Source organism: Dunckerocampus dactyliophorus, chromosome 19 (genome assembly GCF_027744805.1).
Source record: "Dunckerocampus dactyliophorus isolate RoL2022-P2 chromosome 19, RoL_Ddac_1.1, whole genome shotgun sequence".
Taxonomy (NCBI): Eukaryota; Metazoa; Chordata; class Actinopteri; order Syngnathiformes; family Syngnathidae; genus Dunckerocampus; species Dunckerocampus dactyliophorus.
Window position 1 is genome coordinate 14,295,227 of NC_072837.1, and position 23,732 is coordinate 14,318,958.

General features: G+C 48.1%; 4 protein-coding genes across 7 annotated transcripts; 1 reads left to right on the plus strand and 3 right to left on the minus strand.

Moving 5' to 3' along the window:
- Positions 1–97: 97 nt before the first annotated feature.
- On the minus strand, positions 98–10,631 carry pex7 (peroxisomal biogenesis factor 7). Of its 2 annotated transcripts, none has more exons than XM_054762367.1 (11): positions 10,397–10,631; positions 10,011–10,122; positions 9,889–9,946; positions 9,564–9,714; positions 9,422–9,499; positions 9,234–9,342; positions 3,971–4,077; positions 3,787–3,900; positions 3,511–3,566; positions 1,439–1,538; positions 98–925 (listed from the first exon to the last, which is right to left on the minus strand). In XM_054762367.1, exons 2-11 carry the CDS (start codon positions 10,120–10,122, stop codon positions 839–841), a joined length of 972 nt encoding a protein of 323 aa, XP_054618342.1. In that variant the 5' UTR covers positions 10,397–10,631; the 3' UTR covers positions 98–838. The 2 variants fall into 2 exon arrangements, with proteins under 2 accessions (XP_054618342.1, XP_054618341.1); XM_054762366.1 differs by having other exon boundaries at positions 99–925; positions 10,385–10,629.
- A 2,688-nt stretch (positions 10,632–13,319) lies between these two features.
- On the minus strand, positions 13,320–18,889 carry zbtb1 (zinc finger and BTB domain containing 1). Of its 2 annotated transcripts, none has more exons than XM_054762412.1 (3): positions 17,666–18,889; positions 13,534–17,023; positions 13,320–13,454 (listed from the first exon to the last, which is right to left on the minus strand). In XM_054762412.1, exon 2 carries the CDS (start codon positions 16,979–16,981, stop codon positions 15,119–15,121), a length of 1,863 nt encoding a protein of 620 aa, XP_054618387.1. In that variant the 5' UTR covers positions 16,982–17,023; positions 17,666–18,889; the 3' UTR covers positions 13,320–13,454; positions 13,534–15,118. The 2 variants fall into 2 exon arrangements, with proteins under 2 accessions (XP_054618387.1, XP_054618386.1); XM_054762411.1 differs by having other exon boundaries at positions 13,534–16,985; positions 17,666–18,882.
- Positions 18,242–21,196, plus strand: zbtb25 (zinc finger and BTB domain containing 25). Of its 2 annotated transcripts, none has more exons than XM_054762413.1 (3): positions 18,242–18,331; positions 18,612–18,784; positions 18,954–21,195. In XM_054762413.1, the coding sequence occupies exons 2-3, from the start codon at positions 18,612–18,614 to the stop codon at positions 20,056–20,058; spliced, it is 1,278 nt and encodes a 425-aa protein (XP_054618388.1). In that variant the 5' UTR covers positions 18,242–18,331; the 3' UTR covers positions 20,059–21,195. The 2 variants fall into 2 exon arrangements, with proteins under 2 accessions (XP_054618388.1, XP_054618389.1); XM_054762414.1 differs by having other exon boundaries at positions 18,285–18,366; positions 18,954–21,196.
- LOC129172548 (C-1-tetrahydrofolate synthase, cytoplasmic-like) lies at positions 20,143–22,980 on the minus strand. The gene is made up of 11 exons (XM_054762415.1): positions 22,935–22,980; positions 22,488–22,578; positions 21,932–22,010; positions 21,777–21,836; positions 21,655–21,708; positions 21,448–21,584; positions 21,266–21,366; positions 20,940–21,076; positions 20,760–20,871; positions 20,565–20,692; positions 20,143–20,478 (listed from the first exon to the last, which is right to left on the minus strand). Exons 2-11 carry the CDS (start codon positions 22,574–22,576, stop codon positions 20,419–20,421), a joined length of 957 nt encoding a protein of 318 aa, XP_054618390.1. The 5' UTR covers positions 22,577–22,578; positions 22,935–22,980; the 3' UTR covers positions 20,143–20,418.
- Positions 22,981–23,732: the final 752 nt, after the last annotated feature.

Consider the following 23,732-nt stretch of genomic DNA (forward strand, 5'->3'; position numbering starts at 1 on the left):
ACGCGCAATCCAAGAGGAAAAAAAGACATTGATGAAGAGGAGGGAATCCCTGGAAGACGGGAGGCGGGAGTGGGCTGAGCAGCAGAAAGGAAGTAGAAAAGTTTGATTATAAAGTCATTTTATTGGGGGAGGGGCATTCTCCCCCCCACCACGACCACCATAGGAGACGATTAAAACTAAACAATTTATCATTAAATCACTTGAAGACCACGAGGGGGGGTCAGGGGGGGCTTATCAAGCACTGGCTGCTAGCATCCAATTAGAACCAGAAGATTAGCAACCGCCAAGATTAACACACACTCATTTTACTGCAAACACGCTCATTAACACCCCCACCATTCTGTACTTATCTATTCTACATTTTACATTCTACTCCATACATACTAGATTATATACTCTATTTACTGTACAGTATATCCCTACTCTGCTAACATAGTACAACATCTGCTAACATTATACACTTACTGGATCATCTTCGTATATTAGCATTGTACACGTACTAACAATACATAAGTGTACACTTCCTGGATAATGTTAGTGTGCTAGCATTATACAGTAAGTGTAAACTTAATGTACAATGTTAGTGCACTAACATTGTACAACATGTATGCTAGCATTACACACTAAGTGTATAATGTTAGAGTACTAAGTCCAATGCTAGTGTCTCAGTGTGCATGTTGAGACGTGCACTGGTGTTGGACAATTAGCAGGAAGAGGACCAGTCAACCTCCATGAGGACACGTTTGTGATTGGACAGACAGTCATCCATCACAGGAAGTTGTCCCGAAAAGACGTTATAGTCCACGTTACACTGTGACCTCGGACAGGTCACATGACGTTAGTGTGGGTGTGTCCCTGTCGTGGCAGCAGTCAGACATGTTGGCGTGTAGATCTTCACCGTCTCGTCCCACGAACAGTCCAGCACCTGATCACGTGCACATGTACATGAACAAAAAGCTGAGTCACATGACCTGTGACAGCACACATGTATGCGCACGCAGACACACACACGCAGCGCTAACAGCAGTGTAGAGTACACGAACAAGGAGACTCTCGAGACCTGACATTTATCACCTCAACACACAGTCTGGAAAGTGTGTGTGTGTCCACAGAGGGTGATCCATCTCTCTCTCTCTCTCTCACACACACACAATCACACAGGAGGAAGTGTGTGTGTGTGTGTGTATGTGTGTCTCAGAGTGTTGTGAATGCAACACAAAGGACTTCAAGTGTAACAACAAATAATATGCCACACACACACATTTGCTTGCTTGTTAGACAAGAATGTCTCTCACACACACACACACACACAGGTCTGTGAATGGTTGCCACGGAAACAGATTGAGTCCTGAGGGTTGTTTATCAGTAAACTAGCTGCGTGCTACGTGTATAAGTACACTGAGAGCATGGTTAGTGTTAGCATTCAGCGCTAGCAGACCTGGTGGGGGACGTGGAGGTTGAAGTCCAGTCCACACACAAACTCTGAGTGGTGGTCCACCGTGCCAACAAGATGCTCCACACTCTTCAAGTCCCAAAACCTGAAAGACAAGCAGACACTTTGGGACAACTGGCCCACTTGTCACCAAGGGAGCGCCTCCAGGGGGCACCCCACAGCTCAGGACTTTACAACTTGATGAACGCATCAAGTGTGTGTGTGTGTGTGTGTGTGTGTGTGCGCTGATCCAACGGGAGTCTCAGTGTTCCCTGGCTGGAGATTTAATCACATTTGTAAAGTGGATGAGTGTTTGCTGCGTCAGGACTCACACACACACACTCGCACGCACACACACACACTTGGGGGGAGGGAACAGTGGTTCAATTAGTGTGATTGGCCGCTGTTGGCCGCCGTCCTCAGGCGCTGTTTTATTGCTTCTATCAGTGCTGCACAGTCGTCTCTCAACGCTTGTCCTTCCACACACGCTACATCCTCCTAAAACACACACCACTCATATTATACTTCACACTACTCGTGACTACATGAACCACTAGACTAGCTACCATAGTCATAATCTACATGAAGCGCTAGACTGGGTATCAGTCATAATCTACATGTACCACTAGATTGAGCCACCAGTCATAATCTACATGAATCACTACGAGCCACCATAGTCACAGGCTGCATGAACCACTACATGAGCCACCAGTCATAATCTACATGAACCGCTGGATGAGCCACCACACCATAGTCACAATCTACATTAACCACTAGCACGGCTATGTACTGTATATGATGGAGTGCAGTGGTAGTTGCTGGGATTAAGTGTGTTAACAACTACTTTAGTGGTGATTAAGGCTGATGTGGCTTGCGTACACGGAAGTGTGTGTGTGTGTGTGTTTGTGTCAGTGGCATCCAGACAAAGCCATGTGGTCTTTTGTGCATGGTTGCCATGGTAACGAATGATTGAGCTGCTATTGTAGTGGTTGTGTGTTCACCTGTCAGCTTTGTGTGTCGCTAATGAAGATGAGCTCACACTCGTTATCTAAAGCAAACACGTCCTGCTGCTTGCTAGCATGGACGTGCTAGCGCCGTGCCGTGCGACCGCACGACACACAATGGAAGGCGTCACGTGATCAGCACAGCAGAGTATGGTCAGAGATCACCTGTGCGGAAGAGGCTAACTAGCGAGTGGCTACCTGGCGCCATCAGAGGTCAGCAGGAGGTCAGCGGGAAAGGTGAGTTGCGTGAACAACTATGTCGCACGTAGCATTGACTGCTTGCTTACATTACAAGATGAGAGCAACCGCAGGCAAGTGTGTAGGTGTTTGCGTGTGTGTCCATCCCATAATGAAACAGCTGTGGAGCGTAAGATCAATACCACACCAGGCTTGATGACGGAGCGTCTGTCATGGCCGCCATGTAGGCCTCCAGCCTCCACACTCGCTCGCCATGGTTTGACCTCATGCGTGATGATATCATTCAACTTCCTGTCACAAGCATCTTCTAGTCAGGTCAAAGGTGAGAGGATGTTGACCACTCATCAATGATCAAATGAAGTCATTCACGTCTTCGGCGCAAGAAGAGAAGGTGTCATCTTTCCTCCTTCATACTTTCTTCACTCGTTTTCATGCTTTCCTCATCACTTCTTCCCCCTTCCTTCTTTGTTCCTGCATCAGTCCTTGCAGGTGGTCCTGATGATGAGTGAGGTGACACGCGTTATTAAGCGTTCCCTTGATGCCTGATGAAGGAGCGTTCCATCTCATCTGACTTAACGAGGTGCTGGGGCCCCCCCTCGGTGATCGCTGCTGATGACTGGAGAGTCAGCAGAAAAGCAGTCAGCTGTGGAAGCTTCTGCAAAAAGCCCGCTTTAGTCACCTCTAACGCAACTGCACCTTTCCAGTCGTGGTCTTCACACACACCTTCATGTACGACGTAGACCTTCACTAACTAGATCCTCTGGCATCCTTGTTCACTCATTCGCTCCTTTAGCAGCATCCACGCAGCAATGTGGTGAAACACAACTGCTCCTTACTTGTGCTTTAAAGTGTGTGTGTGTGTGTGTGCGTTCTTACCTGACAGTGAAGTCATAGGAGCAAGACGCCAACACGCTGCCACTGAATGGAGAGAACTACACAAAGATAGCGAGACTTTATTTCAGGACTTTCTTTAGTCTTGAGTGTATTTTATGGATTTGTCATAAACATGCAGCATTTTCATCTCTTTTATTGCATGTAAAGATTGCTGATGTATGACTGCTTCATCTCTCTCTCACTCTCTCACACACACACACACACACACACACACACACACACTCACACACACACAGCAAGATGTTGCTAGCTGTGCACCTTGACTCTACGGACGGCGTAGGTGTGGCCTCTCATTTGATTGACAGGCTGTCTGACATTCCTCAGGTCCCAAACGCACAAGCTGCGGTCCACTGAGCCCGTGACCAGAACATTCTTAACACACACACACACACACAGTCAATTACATGAATACACAGAAGCACCTTTTCAACATAAAAGTCACCTGGTCATATTTGCACCAATCACAGCTCAGGATCTCAGCATCGTGTGCTGGGACGACCAATCGACACACACCGACCTTCACGTCCCAAACCCGGAGCGTCCCGTCACCTGACACACACAAACCCGCACAAAACTTGATGGCGCTTTTCACAATAAAGCTGTGATGTTAGCTCGGTGTACATATGCATGCGTGCACGGACCGATGAATGGATGACTGACAGAAGAATTAATGGATAGATGGATACATGAATGGACAAATGGATGGATAGACAAATAAAATGGACAGGTGGATGCATGTGTGAATGCACAAACACATGAACGAAGAATGGATGGACAGACGAATGAATGAATGGATGAACGGATGAATGAATGAACGGAGAGACAAATTAAATGAATCAATGGACAGACGGATGAATGAATGGTAGGACAGATGAATGAATGAATGGACAAATGGATAAATAAATGGATGGATGAATTAATGGACATACGGATGAATGAATTAATGGACACATGAACGAATGGATGGACAAATGAATGGACAAACAGATAAATGAATGAATGAATGGACAGACGGATGAATGAATGGTAGGACAGATGAATGAATTAATGTATGGACAGACAGATAATGAATGGATGGATGAACAAATGGACAGATGGATGAATGAATGGTAGGACAGATGAATGAATGAACGGATGAGCGGATGAATGAATGGACAGACAGATGAATGAATGGACGAACGGATGAATGAATGGACATACAAATGAATGGACAGATGGATGAATGAATGGTAGGACAGATGAATGAATGAACGGACAAGTGGATGAATGAATGGACAAATGGAGGAATGAATGAATGGACAAATGAATGGATGAACGGATGAATGAATGAATGGACAGACAAATGAATGAACAGACGGATGAATGAATGGATGGATGGATGAATGAACAGACGGATGAATGAATGGATGGATGGATGGATGGATGAATGGACAGACAGATGAATGAATGAATGAATGGACGGATGAATGAATGGACAGACGGATGAATAAATGGGATGGACGAATTAATAAATGGACAGCCGGTTGAATGAATGAACAAACAAATGGATGAATTGATGGATGGACAGATTGACTGACGGATGAATGAATGAATGAATGAATGGATGTTTGGACAGACAAATGAATTAATGGACGGATGGATGAATAGACAAACAGATGGACAGAGAGACAGGTGAATGAATGGATGACGGACAAACGGACGGGTGGATGGATGTGTGAACGGACAGACGGATGACTGAATGAATGGATGGACAAATGGAAAAACGGGCAAACAAATTAATGGATGACTGGATCGACAGAAAAACGGATGGACACATGAATGTACAGAAGGATGGATGGAAAAATGAATGAGTGAATAGACCAACATATTGACAGACGAACGGGTGGATGAGTGGATGACGGATGGACAAATGAACAGACTGATGATGCATGAATGGACAGGTGGATGAATGGATGGACAGACAGGTGGACAAACAAATGACTGGATAGATGAATGAATGGAGGGGTGATGAATAGTCAAATAGATGAATGAATGCGTAAATGATTGGACGGATGAGCAGATGGCCATGGAGGTGAGTGAAGAAGGAGCCATGATGATGATAAAGATGATGATGTTGTACTCCTACTGCAGCAGCAGGGTGAAAACCATGATGATGATGATGATGTGTGGTTTTAAGTGAGCGTGTGCAAAGCAGATGATGAATTTAATAGGATTAATTAAAGAGGAAGACGAGGTGAACATTTCTGCTCCTACAAGGAAGAAGGAGGAGGGGATTAGACCAGCACATTCATCATCCTCCTCCTCTTCATCCTTTGCTTGTGCTCACTGGCCTTTCAGCATCTCCTCACCATGACACACACACACACACACACACACACACACACACGAACGCACGCACGCACACACACGAGGAGAAGGAGGGTGAGATGAGTGAGATGATTCCATCATCAGCATGTCAACGCTGTCAACTTCCACAAAGTTTTCCAACGTGTAGCTCATCCGCTCAAGGAAGGGGGGGGGAAAAAAGCTTGGGCGACATTGCAAGCAGAGCGTCGTGTTGCGTGGGCGGCTGTGGAAAAAGGTTTGAAGTGCACAGCCTCTGCAGCTGAGTGCACGTGCACCTCCAGGACTGCCTCCATGGCGAGATAACGCTAACCAGCACCTCCTCGATCACACCAGCAGCCGTGTTGGACTGTTTATAGTCTTCAGCACACACATGAAACTACTCTGACACGCGTGCACGAAAAAATACTTACATTTACTAGACTTACATTTACTCACACACACGTGCACAGACTAACAGACAGAGGATGTTACCTGCAACGTTTTTTTTGTAATGGCTTCCTTGAAGCCAACGTAAAAAAAAAAAAGGTGCTCATGTTGGACGTAGTGACCTTTAGTGAGAGAGTGTAGCGTGAGCAGCATTTGAGGAGGATTACGGAGCTGCTCCTGGGAGATAACTGACATTATGGAGAACGTACAGCTTCAAGGCAAACCGCTGAGGCGGCCATTTTCCCTCCGGACGCCGGGTCACCAAGCAACGTGTGCTTTCATCGTAGCTGAGGTGTCGCAGCCATCCATCCCATAATTTAGCTGTCACACACGCACCACTACTTAGGATATCTCTTTTCAATACAAGCCGGCTGCTCAGCTCTGTTAGCATGTTGCTACCATGTTATTATCGCGTTGTTAGTATGTTATTATAGGTTGGTTGTTAGCAGCGCGCTAGCATGTTGTCAGTGGGTCGGTATTGAGTTGTCTGCGTGCTGTTAGTGGGTTGTTAAAGGGTTGTCACCATGTTGTTAGGGGTTGTTAGCATGTTGTGAACAGGCTGTGAGCATGTTGTTAACGGATTGTTAGCGGGCCGTTAATGGGTTGTTACCATGTTGGTAAGGGTTGTTAATGGGGTGTTACCATTTGTTAACAGGCTGTGAGCATGTTGTAGTGAAGTTGTTAGCAGGTTGTTAGTGGGTCATTAGCATTTTAGCAGTTTGTTAGTGGATTGATAGCATGTTGTTAGTGGGTTGTTACCATGTTGGTAGGGGCTGTTAATGGGTTGTTACCATTTGTTAGCAGGCTGTGACCATGTTGTAGTGAGTCGTTAGTGGGTTGTTAGCAGGTTGTTAGTGGGTCATTAGCATTTTAGCAGTTTGTTAGTGAATTGATAGCATGTTGTTAGTGGGTTGTCTGCGTGTCATTAGTGGGTTGTTAAATCATTCAATCCCAGCCAAAGCGGCCCCCACATGCTTAAAATTTTCTGTATGCGGCCCTGGCTGAAAAAGTTTGGATACCCCTGATTTAGACCCTGCCCTGCTACCTACCAGTTGCCAGATTGTCTTTCCATGCACGCCCGATTCCTGTTCTCGTTGTATGCCTTGTTCCCTAGCTTTCTGGTCTTCCTCTCCCTGGATTGTAAGTACCTGTAGTTTCCTGCTTGCGATACTGCAGCAGTGAGCTTTTTGTTAGGCCTAGTCTTTAGATAAGGGGTCTCAAACTCGTGGCCCGTGGGCCATTTGCGGCCCGCCAAGTCACATTTTGCGGCCCGCGACTTGTCTTCAAAGATTACTGTAATACGGCCTGCGACAAGCCAATGTTCCTCGTAGGATGCACACATAAGCCTACACTGAACTAAGAGTGAGTGAGTCACTTAAAAAAATTTGGTTAAAAAAATCCACCCATTTTCTATACCGCTTGTCTTCATTAGGGTCACGGGTAGGCTGGAGCCTATCCCAGCTAAATGCAGCAAAATATAAACTGCGAAAATATTTATTTATTTATTTTATTCACCCTATTACTGTATCAAGATGTTATTGTTATTGTGAGCCATGTATCGTGTGTCGTATCGTGAGGTACCCCCGAGATTCCCAGCCCTCCTCCCAATACTTGATGCGGCCCAGCCTCACTCAGACTCTACCTCCAGCGGCCCCCCAGGTAAATTGTGTTTGAGACCCCTGCTTTAGATACTGCTTGGTTTCTGCAGCCTTTTCTGTTTCTTTTTCCTGCTAGTCGTTTTTCAGCAAAGATTTTGTTTTTTTTCCTTTTTTTCCTCCTGCTATTTTCCTTGTGTGCAGCACCCTTAGTTGTTCTTTTGTTTCACCGCGACTCGGCCCGGGATTTATGTTGTACATTTTTACCTGTGGACATTCTCGTTTTGTTACCTTCTCTGGTGGACTTGTTAATAAATTTTTGTTATGCACCTTGGGATCCTACGCTGTCCGTGAAAGTAAAAACTCTGTGTGTGCCCGTGTGTGTGCACACTCATGTGTGTGTGCATGCAATAAAATTTCCCTACAATTGCGTAACCTTCTGCACGCTACACTCCTCCATGCTCTTCCACTTCCTCTTGCTGTCAAGTGTGTTTTTATATGCAAATGATGTTGTTAGGGGTTGTTAACATTTATTAACAGGCTGTGAGCATGTTGTTACAGGGCTGTTAGTGGATTCATAGCATGCTGTTAGTGGGTTGATAGCAGGTTGCTAGCATGTTGTTAGTAAGTCGTTAGCTGATTTATTGCGGGTTGTTATCGGGTCGTTGTTGGTTGCGTGCTGACGGGATTGTTACCATGTTGTTGGGGTTGTTAATGTTAGCGGGTTGTTAGCATAGTGTTAGCAGGTTGATATCATGTCGTTAGTGGGTTTTAACATGTTGTCAGCTGGATGTTAGCAGGTTTATAGCAGGTTTTTAGCAAATGTTGATAGTGAGCTAAAATGATTTGTGGCATGAAAGGGCAAAGCATCTTCTGAAAGCTGCTCAGAGATAACGACGGCTCACAAACTCATTAAGTGAAATTGTTAGCTCACTTGTTGGATCAACTATCTCGTCTGGGAGCTGACGAAAGCGCACATCAATCACCCGATCGCCCCGCCCCCCCAGGACTCCTGCGCAAGCGGCTAAGATAACGAGCGCTGGCAACCCTCGGGGTCTGAACTAATAACTATCATCCAGACCACAGTGAGGGGCGGAGCTAGACTGAAGGTGTCACGTGACTTTGTCAAACGTGTGTGTCATGAACAGAACCTCAGCAAACACACACACAAACACACACACACACACACACACACACTCACTCATGCTAAAAAAACAACAACAGTGCCACCTGGTGGTGAGATTTGGTCATTAACATCCATCTTTTGTGTGTGCGTGTGTGTTGCAAGCCATGTTGATATGACCTTACACTTGTGTCTATGGTCACATGGTGACTGACCTGAGGCTGAGGCAAAGCATCCTGGGATGTGAGGTGACCAAATGGTACTGTAGATCACCCCCTGGTGACCTGTGAGTGTGATCAGCGATTGGCCAAGGGTGGGGTCCCACTGGAGATGGGGGGGGGGCATTGGGGAAGTCAATCAGTGAGGTCAGAGGTCACACGGTGCAAGCCAACAACAAACTGACCACTTTGGCGGTTTGATCCCACGATCCCGACACGACAACATTCTCTCCTCTCGTCTGACTCCAGTCCACTGCGTACACCTGCACACACTCACACACATTCACAAGAGCGCCCCTCCTCCTCCTCCTGCCTTCTGTGTGTCACCTCTTGTGTATGTTCCTTCACCACCCTGAGGGGGCCGCCATGATTGGCCGTGTCCCACAGCTGCAGACTGCCGTCTCCACCCCCCGCCACCAAGACGTGTTCGTTGGCTTCGCTCCATGCCACATCGAAGAGGCCGTCGCTCCACTCCCAGCTGACCACACACCAATCAATGACCGACAGTTGTGATTGGCTCATTGAGCTGACAATCAGCAGCTAACCGGTCCAATGCTTTCCCTAGTTTTACAGCTTTGAGTTTAATTCTTGGGGTGGCACCCCCTAATATAATGATAGGGGAAACACTGAGTGCCGTGCACTCAAAACCAACCTTCGTACAAGGCGCACTCCGCCAGGCGTGTCCTCCAAGACCAGCAGCGAGCCACAACCTGCAAAAAGTCAGCTGAGGTTAAAGGTCAGGCAACAAAAGGTCAACAGCGTCACCATGGCAACCTGCGATGCCGTAGTGCTGGGAGGTGGCACAAGCCAGCCTGCTGGGCAAGAAGGGTGATGCTTCCACCGCGTAGCCGTGACGAGCCGGGCTGCGAAACACCTTCGTCTCCATCTAGACACACACAAACAAATATTACACATATAAATTCACTGTCAACAAGCTGTAACCTTAAAATAATATTTGACACATAAGAAAAACATCAAATGCATGTTAATTACGTGTATCCTTGCATCATGTGGATAAATTACTATTCTAACATGACAGTATGAAAAACTTACAAATTCATAGTAAAAAAAAAAAAAGTATTTAGTAATTATATTATTAGTTAAATGTACTTCCAGTGAAATGGTTCTTTGTAAAGTAAAATACTTACCTGTATTTCTACCTTTTATTGTCTTTGGACAACTTTAAAAGGAGCCACATAAGCCAGGACGCTAACTTTTAGCGCTCTGGCTTCACAGACAACAATGAGGAAAAAAAACGTAACCAAAGTCATTAGTTGGTCATCTTGTTTATAAATCAACCGTAAATAAAACAGTCTCTCGCCATTGATAATTCCTCGGTAACACTTCCGTATTTGTCTTCTTCTTCCATTTCGTGTGCTCCTGGTACTTGTTCTTACTCGCTGTCGCCGCCAGCTGGTGAATGTCTGAACAGCGTTTGTAGGCTGTAACCGTACCGTATAAAAGGACAGTCACAGGACATTCATCATGGACTAATGAAAATAAGAGTGTATATGTAGTAAATAAAAAATGAATATGTAGTGTCATAGGCACAGAAAGTGTCAAAGATAACATTCCTTCATGTTTGTTTATTAGTATAAGTATACAAATTAAAAGTATTGTATAGTGTTGTCTTGGGTCAATATAAATGATAAATACTCGATAGCTGCTACATAAAAGATTGAAAATAAAGTACTTTATTTTATCTCTCTTGCATTGTGTCCTACAATCCTGTTTGGACAGCAACAACAAGAATAATGTGAAAGTGTAGCAACTAGTTGACAAATGCTCAATCAACTATATAACTTTGTTAATATTGTTCGTGTAGTAGTGCGGTGTACTGCGAAAGTGGCTCAACAAGCCCGGCTTGGTGCTCAAGGTGCAGCTCAACAAAACCGTAGTTCCCCAAACAAAGTTAAACGATACTGCAATGGTGGTTGTCAACTTACTTTGTCAAATCTGGTTTGACGTCACTTGACGTCATATTACTATACCTTCGCTCAAAAGTGAAGCGATCCCAGACGGTGTATTTTACACAAGATGAGCAATTCATTATTACGGAGGAGTCAAAAACTATTATTGATGCCAAAAGATTCCATACGCTGGCAGAATAATGCTGAATGTGTCAATTGCTCGGCATTACTTTCTCTCTCGCCGTATCACTGCGCACTGTCATGTCCAATGTTGTGTATGTGTTCCACGGCGGACGAAGACGCGAGACTCTCACGTCGCAGTGGTCTTCATCCGCGCATGTAAACTCTCTGGCACACATAGTGCGCGGAGATACGAGCCGAGTGATTGTGAGGTCTGATTATTTCCGAGGAGGCATTTTTGTGAGGCAAATGTATTGCTCTTTTGAACGCATACTGTTTTGAGAAACGAAACACTTTACTTAAGTGGCCCCACCAACTAACCGGAAGTACGTTCCTCATCACCAAAATCCGCCCAGAAATGGGCTCACGGGATGAAGCGGGGGGGGGGGGGATAAATCACATACGACCTCCATGTCGAAAAATCCCAACTATCCCTTTAACACTCATTATTATACTAACTATACCATACTATTCTTTTTATTTAACAAATCTCAACATTGCACAACTTTGACATATTAACACGTATCAATTTCAAAAATAAATACATCTTAGCATTTTTTTTTAAATCTTGAAATCTTGAAATATGTCTCTTGTAATATTATACTGCTCTAAAATATAAAATGTTGTGCCTCGTGACCACAAGGTGGCAGTGTGGATGTGTTTGTGGCGACCTTTTTCCTTTCTGACATTTTAAGAAGACTAACGGCCTGAGCGCTCATGCAACGACTGCTGTGACATACGCGTTCGGCCCGGTTAATACTTCAAATTGCATTTTATTCCTCATGCACGGCTCAGAAAGTGAGCAAAGGTACTGTCTTCCTCGGCTGAAAATCTACATCTCTTTTAGAGAATTTTAATGTGGGAATACTAGCGAATCAGTGTGATCTCAAAGTAGCCGCTACTGTCGTAGTGCTGCTCAAATTATTCTTGCTCCCACGTCCACTGCAGGTTATGAGTTTAGCCTACGTTACCATGGTGATATAGCTGTTTTAAAAGAGCGCTAGCTTTATTGAAAAGGCTAGGTTGGCTTCACACTTCACACCTCGCTAACCCACTAAACTCGCTTGGCAGCTATACCCCCCCCCAGGTCAACCCGGAAATGTAACTTCCTGTTAACATTGGCGCCTCACGCGAACAACCAATCATACACCTTCTGCTCATTCTTCTTTGGATTGATTGGTTCTACATCACGCTGGTGTACACTAATAGTTGTACACACATAAATATTCTCGTACTTGGACTTTCTCACATATTCATTTTATTAACATTTAGGACCGACTAAAGACAACACTGCATTTGTTAATAATAAAACCTGGATCATCTTCATCCACAAAATGTCAGCTTTTCACAGTAAAAGCATGAATGGATGCGTGGAGTTGCGCCTGCCATTTAGTGTACTTATGGTGTGAGTGTACATTGATGGACACATACCGCCCTAAAGGGTAGCCATCTTGGCTATAGAGATCCTGAAGCTAAGTTTGTATTTTTCTCCAAAATAAAAAATGCCTTCCTAGGGGGTGCGCTTAGATAATTGCTCTGCCACACACACAAGCACAGAGGGTGAAAGATCAATGTTTATTTTCTTTCCAAGCAGAAGACGAGGTCATGTGACCTAGCAGCGTTTACATGGGGCTGACCAGGAAGCCACTGAAAGTGCTGAGTCGGCTCTGGTCAAACATCCTCTGGTTGGCCCACAAGGTGACCCACAACTTGTCTCCCGTCTCCAGTGCCAGCGCCATGCCGTTGGTAGCGCTGCTGTGATGGTGCTTGTTGTCGTAGATGGCGAACATGTTGACACCGTTCTTCATCAAAGCCGCATTCATCGACCCAGACTCCCCTGCGGCACCGGTAAAGGTGACGTAGTAGAGGCCTTTGACGGGGGCTGTGAAGATACCTGCAGGGGGAAAAGGTCACACCATTGCGAGCACTGTTAGCGCTCCCCCAGTGGTAGGAGCCATTGCGCTTGAAGGTGGCACTGCAGGTGACGTGGTACCTGTGTTGACATCGTAGCCGTTACCCAAGTTGGTCGCCACCCTCTTGAAGACCAGCGTGGTGTCCGTGTTGAAGGGTCCGTGGTCGCCGGCCGTGTCGTCATCGCTTTTCAGGGCCACGGAGAACGCCACGGGCCCTGTGGGGACATATTGAAGGCATGAGGTCAAAGGTTGTGTCCAGTCGTGGTCCCTTGACATCTGCCGTGCGGCACTGACCTGTGGTCTGAGCCTGCAGTCCGAATACGGAGCACAGCAGCAGCAAAGCGATGAAGCACGAGGACGCCATCTCTACGTGTGACACCGCAACGCTCGCTGCCACTATTTTATGCAAGTTCCTGTGACGCCTGACCTCGGCTGCTGTTTGGACAGCTAAGTTTGTTGAACCTGATGGCAGGAACATTTGAGGCCAAAGTATGAAATATGTTCTTTATACAAACTTACATCAAACCTTTGTTCGCAAACATTTGATACTGACTCCCTTCAATGTTACTCACATGCTAAAGCAGCTAGCTGCTTGCCCAGAAGTCATGGTAATGCTAGATGAGACGTGCTAATCCAGCAAGCTGCAGGCCAAACGTCATGCTAATGTGGCTAGCTGCTAAATGCACACATCAAACAATGCTTCAAGGATCTTCTCAAATGTTTCCCCAAGATTGCAATGGAATTTGCAGCGTTTTTTGGGTGTTTGTTGCAAATTCAGGGAAAAAGTCAAAAGTTGCAATACATGGTTGTGATTTCCCTTCTATGTAATTATAACAGGAAATTTTGTTGACAAACAAAGTATGTTATTAATGAACAAAAATAAAAACATAGAAAGGCATTTTGCCAACATGGCACACAAAAATGTGCAAAATTGGCTTTGTTCCCCATAATTTGTAGGGATTAGTTGAATTTGCGTGTGTATTGGCGCGATCGCAACATGTTGATGCTAATGTTGCTAACTAGCTGCTAGTCTGCACATCAACATGCTAATGTTACACAAGAGACAATGACAGCAATCGTGATAGGAGTATTTACAATTGTGTCAAATGTGCACAAGCATGACCAGGACAAATCACCATCATCATATTTTGCTGGTGTCACCTGATCAATCAGGCTAGCAGTGTGTAAGATCACAAGATACTTGTTATTACTGTGGTATTCTATGTAATAAACATCTATCTTTCCATATATTTGTTGTAACGCTTGTCCTCATTCAGGTCTCTGATAAGCTGGAACCTATCCTAGTGGACTTTGAGTGAGGGGCGGGGTATACCGTGGACTGGGCATTAGCCAAGCACAACACACACACTTGATAAAGACAGCTCATCAAATATTTGGACTGACAGAAATTTGCTCAAGCGTGCTCCAACCCAGCTGTGACCCGAGCGAGGACAAGTTCTATAGCTAGAACTTTGTTCAAGCTCCACCCCCATTTCCTATTTATAACACCACACCTGTCTCTGCCCACCTGATTGGTAAGAGGGACTCACAGTTCTGTTGTAGGACTATAGGTGGGTCATTCCCCGAATAAACCACCTAGTCTTGATTAGGTCTCTTACTGTATACAAAGTGTGTGTGTGTGTGTGTGTGTGTGTGTGTGTGTGTGTGTGCATCTCAAAACAAAAGACTTGTTGACAAAAGTAAAGTTTATTAAAAGTCTGACACGACTCATCATCATCTTCATCACCATGCATCCCTGCAAGTAGCCAAGCATGCTAACATGCTAACTCTTTCAAGTCCACCAGGATGCTGTTTGGGCTTGGCCCCGCCCACAGTAGCACAGTGACCAATAATATAGTTCTGAGAAGGCAAAGACGTCCTACAGTCTCCTGGCGTGTTTGAGGTTGTAGTGACTGCGCATGTCCTTGCGCAGACGGAACTTCTGTCCGCACACGCCGCACACATACAGGTGAACGTCCATGTGCTCCTCCAGCTGCTCACCGCCAGGAAAGATCTGGAAGCAAACCTGGCAGATGGTCTCGCCAGCTGCCAGATGTGAGATCATGTGCCTGACGTGGTCGTGCTTGAGGAAGGTGCCCTGGTCGCATACGGGGCAGACGTAGCGCGCCACGCCGCGGTGCATGTCTGTGTGCAGCCGCAGCTGGCGCTCGCGCAGGAAGCGCTTGCCACAGGTCTGGCAGGTAAACTGCTTCTCCTTGGTGTGCACGGTGTAGTGCTCGCGCAGGTGGCAGCGCTGGTAGAAGCCTTTGCCACAGATGCTGCAGAAGTGCTTGCGCCGGTGGTCAGGCCCCCCGGGTGAGCGGAAGAGGTCGGGGTCGTGGCAGGACAAGGCGTGTTCCAAAGCCAGGCTCTCGCTGTGGAAGGGCAGGCCACAGTGAGGGCAGGCTAGCTCCGCCCCCTCTTCCGCCACGTGAGCCTCATCCTCATCCTCGCCATGCGAGTCCGATTCGCCGCCGAGGGACTCTGCGCAGCGCTCGGCGTGTTCCTGCAGCTGGCGGCCTTTGATCAGCACTTGTCCACACCTCCCGCAGGCGCAGATGTGGCCCATGTGACTGGACAGGTAGTGGGCCGACTTGTCATCCTCGCTCAGCAACGCCCCGCACAGCTCGCAGGGGGCGCTCTCGCCATTCTCGTCTTTCACCTCCAAAAACTGGCCCGACGTGCCAGAAGCGTCGCACACCCGCTTGTCCACGCCGGAGACGCCGGGCGCCTCCTCGCATGCATGTCGCTCTTTCCCCTGCGCCGCTTTTCCTACATCTGTGGACACCAGAGCGCCACCCTCGACCCGCTGGGTGTCGGTGAGCGGGCTGTCAGGCGGTTCAGTCTTGACAGAAATACAGCAAGTAGATCCCGCCTCGCCATTTGACCCAGCTGCTAGCGGGCAGAGGTCAGACAGCGCTCTGTGCTCCTCTGTGCTGTCAGAGGTGGAGCTCTCGGCCTTGGAGGCGCCTGCGTCCATGTCCACTCTACGGCCCGGCTGGTAGGCTTTTCTGTTGGTGCAAGTCAGGATGTGCTCAATCAGAAGTTTCTCACAGCTGAAGACGAAGCCGCAGTCGTCACAGGTAAAGGTGCGGCCAAAGCGAGGGCGTTCCTTGAGGGCAGCGCTCCTTCCTACTGCCCTCTTCCTCAGGTCACACGGTTGCTCCACTCCTGCATCCGCAGCCAAGACAGGGACGCTGGGCCCGTCCTCTGTCGGCCCACCCTCGTACCTGCTGACGGTTCTAATGAGGCGGTCCGGCTCTTGAGCGGGCGTGGGCCGCTGCCGCTCATACATGCGAACACCAAACATCATCTTCCCGCCAGACGTCCCCGCTGACGAGCTGGACGAGGATGCCGAGGAAGACTGGGTAGGGTTTGGGGCGTGAATGTCCCTGAGGTCGTCCAGAGAGTCAGGGACGTAATACATCTGCAGGTAGGCCATGGACGCTTTGAGGTCATCAAAGTCGTAACTTCCTGCCACAATGCGGCCCAGGTACATGAGCTGCAGGATGAGGTCGAAGCACTCTGCGCTGATCTGCATGTTGCTGAGGTCCAGTCGCGCCGCCCCCTGCTGGTCACGGATAAACATCATCCTGAAGTAGGAGCTGCAGGCCGCCAGCACGGCCTTGTGCGCCCGGAAGTAGATGTCACCGATGGCGATGAGGCAGTCGCACAGGAAGCCCCACTCGCGCTGGTTGTTGAGCTGCTGGAGGACGTGCTCGCTGTGACTCGACCTCGCCATCACCCTGAGGACCACAGCAGACCTCACACTCACTTTTCACCTCTTTGACAGAAAAACAATTGAGCACAACGTTGACATGAAAAAACACAACTAAAAACACATCAAATTGAAAAAGCATTGACTTTAGTTCTAATGAGCCTATATAAAAATACTCCTGTAACACTTATGCTTGGTGACACTATGAGCTACCTCTTATTGCTTCTATGACTCGAAAGGCAAAGACGTTTAAATTAATCCAATGAGGCTACGTCATGTCAATGTGGCCGCTGGGGGCTTGGGTGGGAGTGGCAGAGCTGAGCGGGGAGCGGCCCCTGACGGCCGAGCTAAGATGGAGCTCGCTAACTAGCGAAATAGCAAACAAGCTAACACGCTAGTACGCAGCGCCCACTACAACGGAAGTCCCTGTGACTGAGCCTCCAAAAGTGTAAAGATAAGTGATTTGATCAACTCCAAGATAAAAATGATGGCGCTGACAAAAATACAAACGTATAATAAAAATAAGAGCGTCTAATCACGCATGAGCTCCATGTTATCGAGACAGGCTGTGAGCCACAGAAAACATTTTACTGTGAAACACAAACAGGAACAAGGTAGTATGTTCCTTGGCGCGCAGACAGCAACATGTCCCCCGCAAACACCCCCACTCCTCCAGCAGCACGGCCGGAGCGTACAACATCGACTCACCCGAGGACCAGAGGCCGGCGTCGTAGCTGCTGATGTCCGCCGAAGATGAGCCAAAGCTCCGCTGATCAGTACGGATCCTCTGCGTGGGAAAGTTCAACTAACAAGCTTCTACTACTTCTTCTTCTACTAATTTGACTTTTTTTTACTTCTACCTCCTCTTTTTCTTCTTCCTCCTCCTGCTCTTCTTCTTCTCAGACAGCTACTGCAGTAACAACTTCCGCCTAAACTTCCTGTAGAATGGATGAACAAAATAAAAGACTTCCGGTGACCGTCAAAATAAAGTTACTGTAGCCTGAGGGTATTCAGAAACGTTCATGTTTCGTTCATTAATTCTAACAATAAACATTAATAAACACTAATGTTAATGTTTATTGGATGAATGTAAAGATAGAGACAATATGACAATATAATCTTATGGTTTAGTACTGAAATAAATCATAAAATGTACATTTGACATGATGTCAACATAATATGCATGAATGCATATATAATAATATACACGCACTTTTTCTACATAACACTTTCCTTTACAATAGGTGTGTATGTGTGTGCGTGTTTTATTGTGACAGTGCTCACGTGACCGGCCGAGCCGTGACATGTCGCGAGACTTGACGCAGTTTCGCGCCCAAACAATCATCTGACAGACGACGCTCGTCTCTTTTGGCGGTAAGACATCAATCAACACATCCATCAGTCACAAGGTGCGCGTGAACCTGCGTGTGTACGAGCGAGCGAGCGAGCGAATGGCGACGTGCACGCTGCTGCTGCTGCATGACAATAAGATGACGATGAAGACGCAGGCGTGACGGAGGCGTGTACGAGACAGCTCGCGCGCACGCACGCAGCAATGTTGGTGGGGTGTGCGTGCAAAAGAAGTGTGCGCGTGTGTTTGTCCTAATGATGAAAGGTGTGTCCAACATGCAAATGTGTTTTGTGACGTCATCAGATGGAGGTGTCGGCTCACAGCCTCTTCCTGCTGCAGCAGCTCAACGTGCAGAGAGAGTTTGGCTTCCTGTGTGACTGCACCGTTGCCATTGGAAACGTCTACTTCAAGGCCCACCGTGCCGTCCTGGCAGCCTTCTCCAACTACTTCAAGATGATCTTCATCCACCAAAGCAGGTCTCTCGCCTCAATCACATCTGGAACAACATCAGTATCCATACCAACTTCTAGCATCATTAGCAACGTCTGTAGCCACAACAAAGTCTAGCTTTGTTAGCAACATCTATATACATCGCAACGGCTAGCATTGTTAGAGTTAACGTACGTGTGTGTGCATGTGTGTCAGCGAGTGCATCAAGATCCAGCCCACCGACATCCAACCTGACGTGTTCAGCTACCTGCTACACGTCATGTACACGGGTTCGTGCCCCAAGCAGGCGGTGGAGCAGACACGTCTGGAGGACGGCATCAAGTTCCTCCACGCCCACCAGCTGTGCCGTAAGAGCGGCGAGGGCGCCGCAGATGCTGCTGTAGATGCGGTCCGCATGTCCAACCTGTATGGCATCCAGATCTCGTCCCAGCTGGCCAACAAGGAGGCGCCCGTGCTTTCCAAGACCGTCACAGGAGAGGGGGGCGTCCGGGGCGGGCTGTCGCTGACCGTGGGTCTGGAAGGCGTCCAATCAGACGGGCAGGCCTCTTCGCTGCGGGATGTCCGCTCCGTGGCATCTGGTGACGACTTAGACGTCATGGCCGCCATCAAGCAGGAGCATCCGGATGATGAGGGCGGAGATGTGGGCCGGGGGACGTGGTCTCCACCTCACGACGGGGGCCTCGGTCAGAGCATGGCGTTCAAGGAGCGGTCGGCGGTCCTCACGTGTCCTCGCTGCGGCCAGCGCTGCTCCTCACCTGAAGGCCTGCGGGAGCACTTGTTTAGCCACGCCCTTGACCCCGCCATCTTCACAGAGGGGCTGACGCACGGCAGCGACAATATGGATGCCGAACGTCTCGACGCCGGCTGCCTGGAGGAGGCGCTGCGGCAGAGCCGGGCGCTCGCCACTCAGCTGGCCGCGGAGCTCAGGAGGAGCCGGGCAGGAGCGGAGGGGGCGGGGCCGCTTAGTCCCGCCCCCTCAGCTACACATTCTCGTAAGCGAAAGATCACGTGCGCTGTGTGCGGTGTGCGATTCTCTCACAAGAGCCAACTGCAGGAGCACATGTACGCACATACTGCCAAGCCCGCACGCCACCACCGCCACAGCCGCCTCTGCGGCCAGCTCTTCCACAGTTCCACCCACCTCTGTGAGGGCGCTGGGGAGCCAGGCATAGGGGGCGGGGCTTCAGCTAGTGGGCTGCCCGAAGAGGCGAACAGAGACGCGCAGGACAACGGCAGCTCGTGTTACTCGCTCGACTCTGAGATCTCGCAGGAGAGCGCCGACGGTGGGCAGGGCGAGTGATGACATCACTTCCTGTTGATGCGGTCCAATCACATGACAGGAAGACACCTGACTTAAAACAATGACATTAATTTATTGACAGCCTCGTTGATGTGAAGTTGGTCTTTGTTTTTAAAGTAAAAGCTTTGCTCAAACAAGCTGGCTTGTCTTTCTGCTTTTATTTTGACAGCAGCTTCACTCTTGATCATGTGACCAGTAAAAGTCGCTGCCGTGGTGACAAAGGCTGGTCGTATCATTACAAAAGCAGACGATAGAAAATGTATGGAAAACTCATTTAAACCATATCGCCTGGCTTCTGATTGGTCACAACCTTCATCATCTTCATCATCCAGTTTATGAAGGCCCTTTATTTTTACGACGTCACTGTGAGTCCTTGTCGTCCAAGTTGGCGAGGAAGTGCTGAGCACTGAGGACTGTGTTCTACAACAAACAACACTGAGCATCAGCGTTGCCATGGTAATGTCCTGTCTAGCGTCTGTGGTGGCACGCAGGAAGTGAAATCCTACCTGCATCAGCATGGCCACCGTCATTGGCCCCACCCCTCCTGGAACGGGCGTGATGTATCCTGCCCTCTGACTGGCTGAGCCGTAGTGGACGTCACCAACAACGCGCTTCCCGCTCGCCTTGGTTTCATCTAGGGTAGTGGAGGCCACCGATGTTAATGCTAGCTGCTCGCGAGATCACATGACGTGACGGCTCACCTGCCACGTGATTGATTCCACAGTCGATGACCACGGCTCCCTCCTTCAGCCAATCTCCATGCACCATCTCTGCTCGTCCCGCCCCCACCACCAGGATGTCAGCCCTACCCACCTGCAGACAATTAAGTGCACGCTAGTCATCCCCTTCCTCCGCCTCATCTTCCTCGCGTGGGACGTCACCTGCTCAGGTAGGTTGGGTGTCTTTGAATGGCAGGTGGTGACAGTGGCGTGATGCCACAGCAGCAGGTCGTGCATGGGCGCGCCCACGATCTTGCTGCGGCCGACCACGACCGCGTGTTTTCCTGCCACGCTCACACCTGCAGCCGGCACATTGATTGACAGGAGGCGTGGCTTGCTGACATAGCGCCTACTGGCCAGCTAGTGCATTACACTCATTGTTAGCCTCATCAAGCACTGTGACCAGTTACACTTTGGGTAGACTGACAGCTGCTGAGTTTACGTTTAACGTGTGTGCGCGCGTGTGTGTGTGTGTGTGTGTGTGAGACCTGTCTGTCTGATGAGTTCCATGCAGCCGTTGGGTGTGCACGGGATGAAGCAGTTATTCAAATCTCCACGAGACAACTTCCCTGCATTGATGCAACTCAGCCTACACACACACACATACACTGTACTGTAGGTCAAAGTTCATGATGAGAAAGACAGCTAGGTGGAAAAAAAAAAAGCCCACCCATCCACATCTTTGAGCGGCGAGACAGCATTGGTGATGAGCTCCATGTCGATGGTGTGCACGGAGTCCAGAGGAAGTTGGACGATAAGGCCGTGCACTGATGCGTCCTCGTTGATGGACATGATGGTCCTCAGCACCTACCAGACCACCACAAGTCATCACAACATCAATACCCCCCCCCCTCCCTCCAAGACTGACGACGCCCACCTCATCCTGTGTGGACGTGTTAGGCAGCCTCACGTGCGAGGCGTCGATGCCCACCTGCACAGGACACATACACACACACGTCACACGTCACCCGCACGCGTGTGTCCCACGTGTTGACAAACCTCAGCTGCAGCTTTCATTTTACTGCTGATGTACAAGTTGGAGTCTTCTCTGCTTCCCACCTGCGCGCGCACACACACACACACACACACACACACACACACACACACACAATGTCACTTTGCTGATGTCGCACTTGTCAGAGTTTGACACTAACCTGTAACACCACCAGACTTGGTCTAAACTCTGATGTCTTCATCTTGTCCACTTCTTTCTTCAGCCTCTCCCTCACCAGCCTGAGGACGTGTTGGACACTTGTCTGGACACACTGAGAAATGCTGAGACACGCTAAGAAACATGTTCAGACACACTGAGACACAGAAACAAGTTAAGACACACTAAGACATGCTGAGACTCTTGCTGAGAGACTAACATGCTAAGACAAACACATGCTGAGACATGCTTAAATGGTAAATGGTCTTTCACTTGTATAGCGCTTTTCCACCGCCAAGGCACTCAAAGCGCTTTAAGGAACATGTTGAGACACGCTGAAACATGCTAAGACACACTGGGACATGCTGAAAGACACTTAGAGACATGCTGAGACATTGAAAAAACATGCTAAACACATTACGACACATGCTGAGACATACTGAAACATGTTGAGACACACTGTGACACACTAAGAATCATGTTGAGACATGCTGAAACACTAAGACACATGCTCAGACAAAAAACAGACGGACATAAGTAAAAAAGGGACATTGACTGACTTGGATGTTGCATTTCCAGAGATGAGCGTCGCTATGGAGCGTCTGCCTCCATAACAAGAGGGTGTTACATGGCGCAAGAGAGACAACATTTCTGAGAGAACAAGTAGAAGGAGGCGTCATGGTGGAGTAAATGAATTTGGACTTCTTGAACACTTCTACAGTATCTACTTCATGCACAGTATCATGTACAGTATAGATCCCTGCTATTCACGGGGGTTCCCTTCTCAACCATCCCACTAATAAGTGACACGTCCACAAAAAGCCTGGACCATGCTGCTGCTTGCACGCACTACTGTACTTACACTTAGTGAATGAAATACTCTGTACTACTGTATGTAGTGAGTGTATACTGTATGTGTATGTATAGAACACAATCTCAAATGAAATAAGCAGCATGTAAAGACAAACACTATTGGACACCACAACGACGACAACATGGCGTCTTACCTGAGAAGACCACGGCAAACGACTGTGTGTACGTGTGTTTGTGTGTAATGATTGACCAGTGTGTGTTTGTGTATGAAAGGTGACTGAGGGGAAAAGTGAATAATTGTCAGACAATGAAATCGTTTCCAATAAAAACAGAAAGCTGACATGAAAAGTGTGAAAGTTTCAAATGACAGAAAAAACTTTGGTTTCCTCCCACATTCCAAAAACATGCATGTTAGGTTAATTGGCGACTCTAAATTGTCCATAGGTGTGAATGTGAGTGTGAATGGTTGTTTGTCTAAATGTGCCCTGCCATTGGCTGGCGACCAGTCCAGGGTGTACCCCGCCTGTCGCCCGAAGTCAGTTGTGATAGGCCCCAGCATACCCCCGCGACCCTAATGACGTGAAGCGGCATAGAAAATGGATGGATGGGAGTTGGAAGTCAGCATGCTGGCATGTGACGTCATCATGTGGTATACTGTAATATCAAATATCAAATATGTTTTTGCAAAAGAATAAACACAAACCTCAGCACACCCGCTCTCTGATTGGCTGGCAGTCTTATGTTCTGCCTCCTCCACCACCTGACTAATGTTTGACCTTTGGCCTCCCTCCTCGTCGGCACACACACACACACACACACCTCGCAGTAGAATGAGGTCAGGTGACATTCCGGACAAACTGCATGTCGCTGTGACACACACACATACACACAGAGATGGGGGATAAGCAGGAGTATGTTGAGAGGTGGTTACCAAGGTTACCACTGATAAGGACAGGTCCTTGGAATGCGGTCGAGCCACTTCCTGTCACATG